This window comes from Sminthopsis crassicaudata, chromosome 1, assembly GCF_048593235.1.
Source record: "Sminthopsis crassicaudata isolate SCR6 chromosome 1, ASM4859323v1, whole genome shotgun sequence".
Taxonomy (NCBI): domain Eukaryota; kingdom Metazoa; phylum Chordata; class Mammalia; order Dasyuromorphia; family Dasyuridae; genus Sminthopsis; species Sminthopsis crassicaudata.
In genome coordinates this window covers 497591984-497607241 of record NC_133617.1, presented here as the reverse complement: position 1 = coordinate 497607241, position 15258 = coordinate 497591984, and the positions used below count along the sequence as shown (strand labels likewise).

Sequence of the window (15258 nt, the reverse complement as noted above, 5' to 3'; positions counted from 1 at the left end):
CAACTTTAAAAATAATATATCAAAGTGAATTATAAAGCTAGAATAACAACAAAATTTGAGGGGGAGACAATTTCCTGGAGATCCAGATTTGAATAAAGACCCACAGCAGCAACAGTAATAGCAGAACCAAAAGTTCTTGCTATCCAAAGATGGTAAGGACACTGGACATCTGGTCAGAAATATTCTGTAGAACAATTTGGAATTATGCTCCTAAGATCATAAAATTCTGGATATCTTTTGAACCAGTAATATTATTAGTAGGTCTGTATCCCAAAGAGAACAAAGAAAAAAGACTCATAGTGCAAAAAATGTTTATGGCGGCTCTTTTTGAGGTAGCAAAGAATTAGAAATTGAAGAAATGTGCAAGAATTGTGGAATGGCTGAAAAAGTTGTATTATGCGATTTTGATAGAATACCATCATGCTGTAAGAAATTATTAAGAAGATGGTTTTAGGAAAATCTGGGAAGACAACTGATATAAATTGATTCAAAGTGAAGTGAGGATAACATTGTACATAGTAACAGCAATATTGTAATGATAACTGTGAAGATTTAGCTACTCTGTTTAATATGATGATTTATAACAATTCTAAAATATTCATAATGAAAAAAGTGATCTATATCCAGAAAGAGAGAATTTATGAATACTGGGTTCAGATTTAATCATATTTTTTCACTTCTTTTATTTTTCTCTTTTTGCAGCAAGCATAATATAGAAATATGCTTTTAATGTCTTTACATGTATAGTGGGTATCAATGTTGTCTCAACTGAAACCAAAAGAGCTATTGCAACCTTAAGCTACTTTTAAAGAGACATAGTATCTAAAATACTGAGAGATCCATTGTAGTTGCCTCTTTCCTGGTCAGATGACAGTAATATAGTATACAGATCTAAGCACATTTTGATAAAATCTAAAAAAAAAAAAATCCAGAGAAGGGACAATCAGGATTAAGAAGGTTCAAGATTATGCCATATGAGGATAGATTTGATACAGCTGGAAATGTCTGGTCCAAAGAAGAAAAAAACATGAGAGGCTAGGATTGTTCTTCTTGTTCTAAGATGACAAAATTGCAGATAGACTTCAATTAATATAAAACATAACTTCTTTATATTTGAGGGAAATTCCACAAAAGTACAATGAGCTACATTGAAAGGCACTAGATTCCTCTTCATTTTAGGTCTTCACATGAAACCTGGATGGTTACTTATTTGGTTTGTGGTAGGGGGGATTCCAATCTCAGGCATAGATTAGAACAGGTGGCTTTTTCCAACTCTGAGATTCTGATTGTAAGAAGCAGAGCAACAGAGTAAATATAGAGTAAAAATGCAAATATATACAAAATAGTTTTGGGGGAAGAGTATTAGCAGTTAGGACATTAGGAAAGACTTCTTTCAGAAGGTAGTACCTAGATTGCATCTTAAAGAAAGTGAGGAACTTTATAAAGTGAAGATGATGGAGTGTATTCTGCATGCAAGACAATAGTTGAAAGGCATTGGGATATGGAATGTCATCTGTGAAAATTAGAGAGAAGTCCAGTATGGTTGAAGCACAAAGCATAAAAGTACTCTCCAGTGAGGTTGATAAAATAGTTTGGGGCCAGATTATTAAGAATTTTAAAGGTTTAACAGAGTTTATAATTTATCTTAGAGATCATAGGAGATTATGGGAATTGATTGAGTAAAGTATTGAAATATTCAGATCTATACTAAAAGAATATTTCTTTGGGATCAATGGAATGGAATGGAGAGAGACTTGAAGCAGGTGAAAAGCTATTGCAATAATCCAGTTGGGAGGTGATATGGATCTAGACAAATGATGTAATTATGAATAGAGAGAAGAAATCAAATGTAAAAGAAACTAGCTGCAGAAACAAAATTTGGCAACTAATTTGATACATGAGGGATGAACAGGATAATTAATAGATTATAAATCTGAGACACTAGAATAGTGGTAGTACCTTTGGAAATAGAAAACATTTATAGAGGAAATATATTAAGTTCGATTTTGAGTAAACTGAGTTTGAAAAATCCCTGGAATATACAGTTTGAAAATTCTAATAAATGATGATGGAGATTCAGACTTCAGAGAAGAGTGAAGTTTTTGATTGATATTGAATTGTTCTTTATACTGCTTTGTGTTACTTTGACTCTTTATCTCTCTCACCAAAACACTTTGATTATTACTTTCAATTGTCGATTAAAGGAACTTGGATTTGTGATACATTTTCAATTTGCTTTCCATTTTTCAATTCTTTATTTTCTTTTGTTAGTGCCTTTAATAGGGCAATATATTTTTCAAGTTTTCTACCTCATGTGCCAAGTAGATATTGATTTAAAGTTATTGTTGTTGTATTTTTCAGCACTTAAAAAGATCTTAGTTCATTAGTGTGGATACTTCCTCATCCATCAGATTGCAATATATCTTTGCCTGAGCAGATAATCTTTATGATAAAAATAAAACATAGTTTTATTTTATATTTATATAATGATTATCATTAACCATCTGATGATGAGTTTCTTCAAATGTAGCTAGGCTAGTACTCATTAGACAATTTCTGTCACTTAACATATTCAAAGTCATTTCAATTTGATAATAGCCCAACCAATAGTTTGCCATCTATTCACATAATTTTCTTCTTTTTTTCTTTTTTGCAAGGTTAAGTGACACAGCTAGTAAGTGTCAAGTATTTGAGGATACATTTGAATTCAGGTCCTCTTGATTACATGGCATGTCCTTTATCCAAAGCACAACCTAATTGTCCCCATTCACATAGTTTTCAAGAACCTAAAATCATCTCCACATTCTTATGAGAGATCAAAATCAATATTAATGCCTGTTGCTAAAGAAGTCCAAGACAAAAGACAAATATAAATGTTTATACTTCACTTATGTTTCACAGACTTGTCAGAAGGACCAAGGAATATTTTAAGTGTTCTGTAACACATTGTGATATATCAAGGAAGTTGCCCAGCATAATAATTCATGACAATATATTGTTAGCAGCCAAGTATGAATTGACCTAAATAGCTTTCATTAGATTATACATTTATTCTGATGTACTAAAAAAAATTTTTTAAATAAAAATAAATAAAAATAAAAAGAATGCACATGGCACTGGTACCACTTTGGCTGTGAACTAGATACTTACAATTCCTTCTGGGTCAACTAAAAGAAGATGCTTGACTTGGGTATTATGCATCCCTGTCAGGACATAGGATCCTGGATTGGTGGTGCTTTTCCTGACAAGAAAGTCCCCATCATTTTTTATTAGCTGCTCTGCCTCTTTCCTGCTCATTTCTCCTTGATACCAAGGTTCTGCCTTTAACTCTTCCATCAATCTCCAGTCAGGTACTCTGGATAAAATAGGGCTGGTGTTTTCCACTGACATAGCCTTATTCGACAAAGGTTCCATGGTTTGGTTCTTGAGGGCATCTTCAAAAGGTCCTGGCAGCAACAGTAAACACAAATAATAAATCAATCAAAAGAAAACTAAATGTCAAAAAACTATCTGATCATTTAAATATAAAGAGATTATAATAAAACGGCTACATTTTATTGACTGGAAGTGGATTTAATTAATATAACAAAAATATATTAGAACCCCATTATAAGATTGGGATGATGGATTGAAAATTAATAAGATATGCATTCAAATCCTGCTGTAATGTTTACTACCTCTGTGACCCTAGATGTGTTTCATTTTTAGACCTTAGTTTCCTCAGGTGCAAAATGAGAATTTTGGGTTTGATGAGTGCTAAGATTCCTTTCAGTTCTAAATCCTATGATCACAGATAATTTTTCCTATGCTTTAAGAAGTATTCTATAGATAGAAGTATTATAGACATTTTGTAGAAAGAAGTATTAACCAATTAACAATCTGTTCAAGGTAAGGTGGCATATATTATACAAAGACGTAGAGGACTCCTTTTTTATATTTAATAGGCTAGATTAACTTCATTTTAAATACATTACACGGACTCAGTAATCATTCTATTATGCATCTATCAACTTGCCTGAACACAAAATATTTATTTTAAAAGGTCTGTTCTACTAAATCCACCCAGGAAAAAATGCCTTGTTCCCCTGATTTTGAGTTCAGTTTCATATGTGTTATAAATCCCTTCCTCATATTCATTTCAATCTCTCTTTTTTTTAACAGTTTTTATTTACCAGATATATGCATGGGTAATTTCACAACATTGACAATAGCCAAACCTTTTGTTCTAATTTTTCCCCTCCTCCCCCCCCCCAGATGGCAGGTTGACCAATACATGTTCAATATGTTAAAGTATAAATTAAATACAATATATGTATACATGTCCAAACAGTTGTTTTACTGTGCAAAAAGAATTGGACTTTGAAATAGTGTACAATTAGCCTGTGAAGGAAATCCAAAATGTAGGTGGACAAAATTAGAGGGATTGGGAATTCCATGCAGTGGTTCATAGCCATCTTCCAGAGTTCTTTCTCTGGGTGTAGCTGGTTCAGTTCATTACTGCTCTACTGGAACTGATTTGGTTCATCTCATTGTTGAAAATGGTCACATCCATCAGAATTGATCATCATATAGTATTGTTATTGAAGTATACAACGATCTCCTGGTCCTACTCATTTCACTTAGCATCAGTTCATATCATTTCAATCTCTTTTCACCAAAATTGTCTTCCAAGTAAATTCTAAAAGTTCCCTATATACTGGATCACTTTACATTTATCATTATGCTGCTCCACCTACTCCTTGAATCTTTTTGAAATCCTTTGAAATCCTTTTGAAATTAAGTCTTCTTGTAGCAATTTGGGGAGGAAAAAAATACTTAAGGAAATCAACTCTGAAAAAGCTGATTCTGCAATTTAAACAAGAGTCATGCATACCAAAATTGGCACACACAAAAAAGAACAAAATGAAGTTATTTATGTCAGTTCTTAAACTGATTATTATTAATCCACTTTTCTTTTAATATTTCCTTTTAACAATTTTATTGATATAAGAATTCCCATATTGTTAAGTGGTTTCAATCATGTTCTGACTCTTTGTGATCTCATCTTCAATTTTCTGGGCAAAGATATAGAGTGGCTTGTCATTTCCTTCTCCAGTCCATTTTTAAAATGAGGTATTGAGGAAAACAAAGTCAAATGACTTGCCTCAGGGTCACATGACTAGTAAATGTCTGAAAAAGGATTTGAACTCTTCAAGGTGAATCTTTCTGATTCCAAGCCCAATGCTCTGCCCATTGGGTCACCTAACTGCCCTTTATTTAATCATAAATGGGAACTATTACAAAAAATGCAGTGATAATACTTTATGGTAGTAAGAAAATTGATCTGGGAGTCTATTATAATAGTAAACCAATCTTTCAAATGCACTGGGCTTCATATTGTGTCTAACTTTTTCAACTATAGAATGAGGAACAAGATATAAAGAACTTGAAAATCCATTCCTGCTTTAAATCTTATGATCCTTTTGATCTCTATGGTTCTCTCCAGTTTTAAAATACTACATCTACATTTTTTGAGGTCCAGGTTCAGAATGAGGTAATTCCCATGAGGATTCAAATTTGGTTTTGGAGAAGTTTTTAGAGTAACAAGGTGTGATTTTGATGTCATTTCTTTAGGAACTTAACTACAAGACTTATAAGATTTAGAGTTATAAGGTGCCTTCCTTAGTGATTATCTAATACACCTTTCTCAATTTACTCAAAGCATGTCTAAGTAAAATTAAATAGCCTGTCTAAAGTCAAAAGTAAAAAGTAGCCAATCCATAATTTAAACCCAAATTCCCTAATTGAAAATTCAGTGTTTATTCCTATTCCAGGTTGTTTCAATTCAATTCAATTCAATTCAATTAAGCAAAGACTTATTAAGTTTACACTACGTAGTAGGCCCTAATTGTCTTCTACTAGCTAAGTACTGTTGCTTCATCAGCTCTGACTTTTTTTTTTATAGGTAAATGAATCAATATATTGGGCTTCATAGTAATTAATAGGAAGACTTCTTTTTAAAAAATTGGTTTCAAGAAATTAAATTTCTCATTCTCTGTTGACTACAGAAAAGAATGATTTCTTATCCCATAGCAGATGATAATTTGAAGATGAATACAAAGCAACTCTATTAATCACCTAGAAAACAACAAAGATTATCACTATGAGATATATAATTTTGACATAACCATCTACATTAAAACATTCCTGAAAAAAATTAATGAGAACTTACTCATGTCAAATAAGTCTTTTCTTGGGCTATTGTCTTTGGTAGTGTCCACTGAGTCACTGAATACACTTTCAGTGTCTCCTTGAAGGGTTTGCAAAACTTGAATATTTACACCTTGAGTGTTCACATAGATTGGTGTCTCCCCTACAGGAGTTGCTTGGGATTTTCCTTCTGACATGTTATAGCTATCCAAAGAACCTGTGAAGAAAAGTAAGAGGATAACCCTTTTCTCATTGTTATAATTATGGAAATGAAGGAATTTAGCTAAGGTTACACAGAAAATTTATTTTTAAATGATGCAGGTTTCTTGAAACCTCACAGTGAGATAAAGTACTATACAGATTATTTGTTTAAATTATGTTTTATTTTGAATTTAAGAAATAAAACAAGAATTTCCATAACATAGTAGGGTAGAAAAAAGATGGCCATACATGAAACCAAGATCTATTATGTACAATTTACTATTTCTTTTAAATATATAATAAAGTTACCATGTAACTTTCTCTTTTTTCCTTTGGTTTTGTTTCCCCATATCACACTCTTGAAAATGAAAAGAGTGAATATGCCACTAATGAAAAAAGAAATTAAAGCAATTATAATGAGCTATTTCATCCAATTGTGCTAATAAATTTAACAATTTGCATGACATAGAATATTTACAAAAATATATAAATTACCAAGATTAGCAGAAGAAATAGAATATCTAAATAGACCTATTTTTGAAAAAGAAATTAAAGAAGATATAAACTAGTTTCTTAAGAAAAAGTCACCAGAACCAGATAGAGTCACAAGTGAATTTTATAAAAAAATTAAAGATCAACTAATATTAATATTAAATAAATTATTTGGAATAATATGCAAAGAAGGGATCCTGCCAACCTCCTTTTATAAAACAAATGTACTATTGATACCTAAACCATTAAGAGTAAAACATTTAAACAAAGAAAAGAAAATGGAGAAAGAAAATTATAGAACAATTTCACTAATGAATATAGAATCAAAAAATCCTAAATAAAATATTAGCCAAAAGATTATATATTACAAAGATTATGCATTCTGGTCAAATGATATTTATACAACAAATAAAGGGATGATTTAATATTAGGAAAACTATTAATATAATTAAATATATCACTAATAAAAGTTTAAAATTATGATTATATCAACAGATGTAGAAAAAGCTTTTGATAAAATGCAACACTCATTTCTATTAAAAACACTTGAAAGTATAGGTATAAGTTATTAAAAGCATTCCATCAACAAACATTATTTATAATGGGGATAAGCTAGAAGTCTTTTTAGTAAGATCAGATGTAAATTATTTAATATTGTATTGGAAATCCTAGCAATAGCAAGAAAAGAAGAAATAGAAATAGAAGAAATCAGAGTAGGGAATGAGATAATAAAACTATTACTTTTTTCAGGCATTATATTTATATACTTAGAAAACTCCAGAATCCACTAAAAAGTTAGTTGAACCAATTAATAATTTTAGCAAAGAAACAGGATATAAAGTAAATCCTCATAAATCATCAGCATTCCTGTATTACAAACAAAATTCTGCAAGAAGAGGTAGCAAAAAGATAACCAACTTTAAACAATATAAGATAACTAGGAGTACATCTATGAAAACAGGAAATATATGAACAAAATTATACAAAAAAACTTTTTACACAAACAAAATCAGATTTAAATAATTGGAGAAATATTAATTGTTCATGGATGTGTTATATAGATTACACTTCCCTTTGGGATTCTGAATGTAACAACCTAAGAATATAATACAATTTAAAACTTAATGTCTCACTGAGAAATTACAAAAATCCCTTGGGTACTCTAAGAATTTCTGAAGAAGAACATTCTCTCATGCCTAATCAGTATAAGATTGATATTAATATGTTTTTATAGAAGGGTTCCTCTCCATCTTTCCTCCATTCAATTATTTTTTGGGGATGGGAAGAAAAAAATTTCAAATCCATAATAAATATGTATGTTTAAAATCATTTTTCACTGAAAAACTCAAACTTTCATATGGTTTATCTAATTTATTTACTATCAACAAACCTATAGGAAAAACAGAAACTGGATACTACATGCATTTTATTGATATAGCATCAAAAGTAACAAGATGCTAAATATCACATATAAAACTGACAATCTACCCAATACTAACCATTAATTACAATAAGTAACCCATCTGAAAGTTATGTCATAAAGACATTCATATGTTCTGTAGTAAGATCTAATTTAGTATACTTGTCCAGCCATCTATAAGCATGTTTTAATATCCAATGGTATATTTTGAGGGAAAGGATTCATTCTCTTCTACCCCATATTTACATAATAGATTCATAATATATAACTGTTTAATATATTATGTGTTTCAATGGTATAAGCTATGTTTCTAATAGATTTAAATAATTTGCCAAAAAAATTGAACCACTGACATTTATAAATTTGCTTTGCATTTTTTGTCTTTTTTGTCTTTTATCAAATAAAGCAAATGTAGCCATGATCAGAAGGAAAGCAGAAAATTTGGGGAAAATTCTATAGACATTTTCTCAGATTAAGTTCTCATATTTAAAATATATAAAGAACTTTGTAAAATCTATAAGAAGATGAGTTATTCCACAATTGATAATGCTCAAAGGATAAGAAAGGCAGTTTTAATATAAAGAAATCAAAACAACTTATAGTCATATGAAAAATGCACCAATATCATTTTATATCCATCAGATTGGTTAAAATGGCTGAAAGGGAAAGCAAAAAATGTTGGAGGGGATATGAAAAAATTGAAACAGTAAATTATTTCTTATTGAATTATGAAGTGATTCAATCATTTTGGAGAAAAATCTGTAATTATGTTTATAGAGCTATCAACTTGCCTATACCCTTGAACCTAGCAATACAATACTACTAGCAATACAAATACATCTATTTCCAAAGATGATTAGGGGAAAAAAAGAAATTATATGTTCTAAAATATTTATGATAGCTCTCTTTGTAGTGGAAAAGAACTGGAAATTGAAGAGATTACTTTCAACTGGAGAATAACTGAACAAGTTGTAGTAAATGACTGCTACTGTGCTATAAGAAATTAAGAACTCAGTGACCTTAGAAAAACTTGCATAAAATAATAAAAAACAAAATGAGCAGAATCAAGAGAACACTATATATAGTAACGTCAATGTTGTTTTAAGAAGAACTTTAAATAAATAAACTATTTGATTATTATAAATACCATATTAATAAAAAGACATATGAAGATAGACATTCTGCAGACAGAGAAAACTGACAAATAGAAGTATGTATTGAGTAGTTTTACATATATATGTATGTATGTATGTATGTATATGTATGTTTCTCATAGTGACTATCTCTAGGGTGAAGGAAGGAGAAGAAAAAAAAAGTTTACATTATAACTTTATCATATATTTAAAAGAAATAGCAAGTTATATATAACATATTTATAATTTCATTTTTAATAATTTTAATTATTAAAATGATTAGTACAATCATTTTTAATATACTATGTTATGGGAATGCTTATTTTATTCCATAATTTAAAAAAGTTTTTTGCATTAAAATTATCTTTACAGAAAAAATTTTTTTCTGAAGAATACTAATATATTAATATATTTCAAATGTGCATATGAGAATGCATATGTCAAAAATATTTACATAATGAAAAAACAATTAGCACACTTATTAGTTGTCTTGCCATTTATGTTATCCTTTCTTGAAATATCGCATTGGTCCAAATATAGGCTACTCCTGAATAAAATTCATTGGGATTTCATTTTTTTTATGTAAGAGAGGAAAAAATAAGCATTATAGTTAAGAAGACCTGCATTCAAATTCTGCCTCTGACACATACTAGATGACCATGAGCAGACAAATTATTTAATTTCGCAATGTCCTATACAATATGTTATATAATAATTATCATATATGTGGGATATAGGTATACATACAAATATACACATATTCTTACTGGCTTTGACAATTTTATTTTTTAATCTTTCTTTCAATTTAAACACCTTCAACCCCATAGGTCCATTTGGATATTATTTGTTTCAGTTATGCAGAAAGAAAATCATCTAAGACTTAGTAAACAGTGTTAAAGAGAGGTGGTCAAAAAAATTCATAACCCTAGCCAATTTAGAGATGAACATCTCCAAATTTATCTGATCTGAATTCTTGAATGTCCTTCAAACTGAAATATCCTTTTCAGTTTGTTTGGATCTTTTCAGAGCTTATATTTTGTAGACTTTGGGTCAACTCCACATCATGAAGAGATATTGTAGTGAGATTGAAGTGGAGCTTCAATTCAAATAACTGCTTTATTCATTTATTATCACTGCTATCTTTTCCTTCTTCCCTATCTTCCTATAATATTTTATCATTGTTTGCACCCACTGATATTAAGATCATGACAATAAGCATGATTTTGTATAATCATGTTTTGTACAATGTAGGTATGAGAAATTGGGGATGCTATTCAGATCAAATTGAGTGCAATTCAGGCCTCTATTCATACCAAATTATTATCTGCTCTTAGTGAAAGCTGATTCTGTTTCATTACAAAGTAGCTTATTTAAAATTTTGTAGATTACCTCTGATAAAAGAAGACCTAAAATAGAATTTTAAAAGTAATTAGTCCTGATAAAAGATTTTTAAATAAAATCACTACAAATTTGTTAATTGGTGATGCTTGTCAGAGATAATAATAATAGCATTCAGTTTTTTGGTTGTGATTAGAATTTAGACTAATAGGTCCAAAACAGATAAGAGAAATTCATTAACAAAGGTACTGCATATGGTTAGATTATTAAAGATAATAGTTCCAATAAATCTAGCACTCTAAAGTTTACCAAGTTCATCACAACAACACTATAAAATAGTACAATTCTAAGTGAGAAAAAGGAAATAATTTGTTACTTTAAGGGAATTTGACCTCCTTAACAATTATAGGGATGTAAAAAATATAATGAGCAGAAAGAATAATCTAATATTCTATAACATTCTCATTCAATGCCCTATGCAAATGCCAGCTAAACCTTTAGTCACCCTATATCAAACACATCTTTAATTAATAGATGTCTGAAATATTATCTACTCAGCAACAGTTATTAATGGTTCTGTCCACAGACATGTCCCCTCCTTGCACAACTTGTGAACATGGATCTATACAAAGACCCATAAATTGAAAAATGCCCTTCAGTTCCCCTAGAAGAATATGTTATAAATTATTGATGTTACAATGCCATCAGAAGTGGCACCATATCACCCACAACCCAAAGTGATAACGATCTCGACCATCAGAATGGTACTGGACATCTCGTTTCTTGGACTGTAGCACAATAATGTTGATATCTCAGAAAAAGAAACTCTGACCTGTAACCCTTCCTTATTTCCAGCTTTTTTCTGGACACTCCAGACCAAGATTCTATATACTAGTGAGTCTCTGACGATAATATGCCAACTTAGGGTCTTCTACTTTCTTGGAGGAGGAATGCACAGAGCCCATACTTGCTGTCTCACCTACCATATCTAGTCATTCTGGATTTATAATTAACACCAATCTATTTCTGATATCACTGTCTGGTAAGTTTTTCCCTAAGATATGACCAGGAACCTTTTAACTAAATTCCCTGATTTCTTCATCTCCTTCTGGATTTGAAATCCAAGTATTAATCTCTGCAGTCATTATTGGTTTATTCTTTCTCTATTTCCTACCTGACTTCATTCATGAGGCCAGAATTTTCTGCCTGCCTAAGACTGGTTACAAAATCCAGTTGTTGCTCTTCATGCTTACTCTAAAAACTTGAGTGTTTATTATGCATTCTGGAGTTGTTGGACATGGATTTAATTGAAAAAAGTTAGTAAAGCTTCAAAGAAAAATGTAATGGGCACAGAAAGAAGAGGTTTTGTAATAAAAGTATTTTAATTTCTAAACCTAATTTCTCACTATTTGAGACCTACCTCATAACTTTGGTTTATCACAGTTTTAATTTGTTGTCTGCCTTGCTAAAAAGTTAAAAAAAAAAAAGTGATCTGAGAGTCTATGACAACTGGCAAAAAGCTGTCATTGCCAAGGTAGCAGCAACCTGGAGCATTGTCACCCTACATCCAGGAAAAAAGACCTATTATAATGGTTCACGTATTCAGGAGGAAACACCTCATTCTTGTTTCAGTAAAGGAGAAATGTCATACATCTACCCTTGTTTCAAGGCAAAGAGGAATGCTCTCACTGCCATCCAGATGGTCCCAAGGGAAATAAAAAACAAAAACATATCTTGTCCACACTAAAACTCCCAGCCAGCAAAGCAGTCACTGACAGTCCTTGGACAGTTTTATTGTCTCCCACTCTTGGTTAATGCCTAGAAATCTTCCTCCTCATCTTTCAGGAATCACTTAAACTCCTATAGAGGACTCCCTCAGGCTTTGCCCTTCTCTCCTGTTCCTAATTAGTTTTGCTGTTGCTGTGCCTACAGTCATTATAATCATTGCTACTTACTCATATCAACTGCCAGTACTGGTAAATGTCAATGGACTGCTAATAAAGTCTCCTGCAATGCCTCTTGGAGTCATTCCTTCTTGGCACATTCCAAATAAACTATCTGCATGGGCAGCAAGTCACATTGAGGCTATTGACACCTACCTCTCTTTCCTCCATGAACCATTGACCAGAACTATAACTAAATAAATGTTCCTGAGGACAAAGAAGTACATCTATCTTTCTCAAGAGAGAGGAAGAGTCAGACCACTGAATCACATGCTGTGCTCTAGGAGTGGGATCTTCTCCCCCACTTCGTCCTATGAATTCATGAACATTTGTTCCAAATCATGTAGTCAGGGAGCCATACTGATATTCTGATGGACATGGGGCTTTAATTCAAGGTTCAAATGAAAGGACCTAAAGCTACTGTGCCATGAGTAACATGACTTCTTCTCCTCCCCATGTGCTTCAACAACAGGGAATTTTTCCCTCCTGTAGTCAAGGCAGAGTCAGTAACCTCTAAACAGGGTAGGTGGCTACATTAGTAGTAATGACACTAGCAAAACAAGCCTCAATGTCCTTCTATTGATATGAGTAACTCCATTTCAGAGAAAGAAAAACAACTAAATCTAATTCTCAGAATTTGAACCCCTCCCCTTCCACACACTCATGCTCCCAATGATAGCTACAAATAACTAATATGCTCTGTTTCTTCTCCCTCCCAAGGTCACAAATTTGCCCTGTTTTCCTTACAAGATTATCCACCGAAACAAGTTTCTTATTTTACTAGGAAAATTCATTACATAGTTTCAAAAAATAAGGCTATTTTTCCTTAGAAAATCTTAATTTAAGCCAACACATACATGATTAGATATGGTTTTCCCCTTATTTTGTATGACATATAAGTGACAGAATTTTAGGGTGAATTCTCCCATATATAGCCAGATGTGATAAGCACATTGCCTCCTATCTGATACCGTCCAATTTTCCTTGCTTATTCTTTTCCTAGAATCAGGAATAATGTTCTGAGCCAGAAGAACTGACTTCATACACAAAAGAATCAAAAAGTCCACGCTTCTCTTCTCTTGCAGTTTTTGAGTGAGGAAGAACTTCTGTGAGCCTCCAGGAAAGGGAAAGAACAGAAGGAGAGGCTGCCATGTATCCCTGAAAGTTTGGTTCTTGCTTCTTCTATGTTTATTCTTTCTTGATCTTAGGTGAATGAGAATTTGTGAGCTTTCCAAAATCCCCATTAGAGGTTACTTTGGCAACTAAGGACAGTAATAGAAATAACCAAAGCAGCAAAAATTGAGTCCATTGAGGAGTGACCTGGCAACTAAGTCACTCTGTCCTGCAAGAAGTTAGCCCAACTGAGCAAGCTACTGACACATTTATAAATATACAAATCTACCTTTTAAGGGTTCTCTTATTAGAAAATAAAAAGTTGGAAATGATAAATCTCTAACTTATTCAATTATCTTTACTCCTTAGTGCTCTCAGCAGCACTGCATCTCATGTTCTAAATGCAACTCTTGTTCTAGAATGTCTTCAATCTGTCTAACAGTGAACAACAGGAACATGTTTGGTTGTTTTTTTTAATTTCAAGACTGAGGTTATCATAATTCAACAAACTGAAGGGAAAAAGCCATTAACACCAAGATGATATTTCCAGTAGTTGTTTATATGCTATCTGCTACTAGACCATGAATTCCTTGAGAAGAACTGGCTTTTTTGCATTTCTTTATATTGACAGTTCTTAAGACATAGGCACATAATAAAGGCATGTTAACTAGACCTGACCAATAGCAAATGAGGAGTTTATGGAGCAAATCCTCCACTTACACAAAATCTCACAAAAGTCATAGTAATGGCCAAAGACTGGGCAACCAATAGAGAATTATTCTGTTTTGGTAAAAAAAAAAAAAAAAAAAAAAAAAGATTTTGTGCCCTTTAATTCAAAGGATAGCCTGGCATCAAGAAGAGTTGAGTTCAAATCTAACCTCTGACATTTGCTAGCTGTGTGGCCCTAGGCAACCCACTTAATCTTTTTTTGCCTCAGTTTCTTCATCCATAAAATTTAGATAAAAATAGAACCTACTTCCCAGGGTTGCTGAGAGAATCAAATGAGATAGTAATTATAAAGTGCTTAGCACAGTGCCTGGCTCATAGTCAGCACTATGTTAGCTATTATTAAATGTTAGATTCCTAGAAGAAAGCCACTTACCTTGATGAATAGGTGCATGCTGCCAATCATCACTGAATTTGCCTCCTAAGTGCCTTCCCTGGTAGTAAGTTTGCTCTCTTCCTGCAGTCTATGGAGAGAGAAACAGAAAGAGAGACAGAGAGAGACAGAGACAGAGACAGAGAGACAGACAGAGACAGAGACAGAGAAACAGAAAGAGAGAAATAGAGAGAGACAGGAGAGGGGGCAGAGGAAGAGAGAAATAGAATCATCCTCTTCAAGTTTCACTATTGTTAAAAGCTATAATAATAGTAGTGGTGTCCTTGATGTTGTGACAGATTACATGCTATATTTATGCCCAATTTTCTC

The 15258-nt window shown here is 31.9% G+C and overlaps 1 protein-coding gene across 3 annotated transcripts in view; it reads right to left on the bottom strand.

The window, feature by feature from the left end:
- Positions 1-15258, bottom strand: part of SHC3 (SHC adaptor protein 3) — a 147140-nt gene that overhangs the window by 15583 nt on the left and 116299 nt on the right. For all 3 annotated transcript variants that reach the window (XM_074281481.1, XM_074281479.1, XM_074281480.1), the window contains 3 exons: positions 14932-15019; positions 6212-6406; positions 3151-3446 (listed from right to left, as the gene is read on the bottom strand). In XM_074281481.1, coding sequence (XP_074137582.1) covers positions 3151-3446; positions 6212-6406; positions 14932-15019 — 579 coding nt within the window. The remainder of the gene's footprint in view (positions 1-3150; positions 3447-6211; positions 6407-14931; positions 15020-15258) is intronic.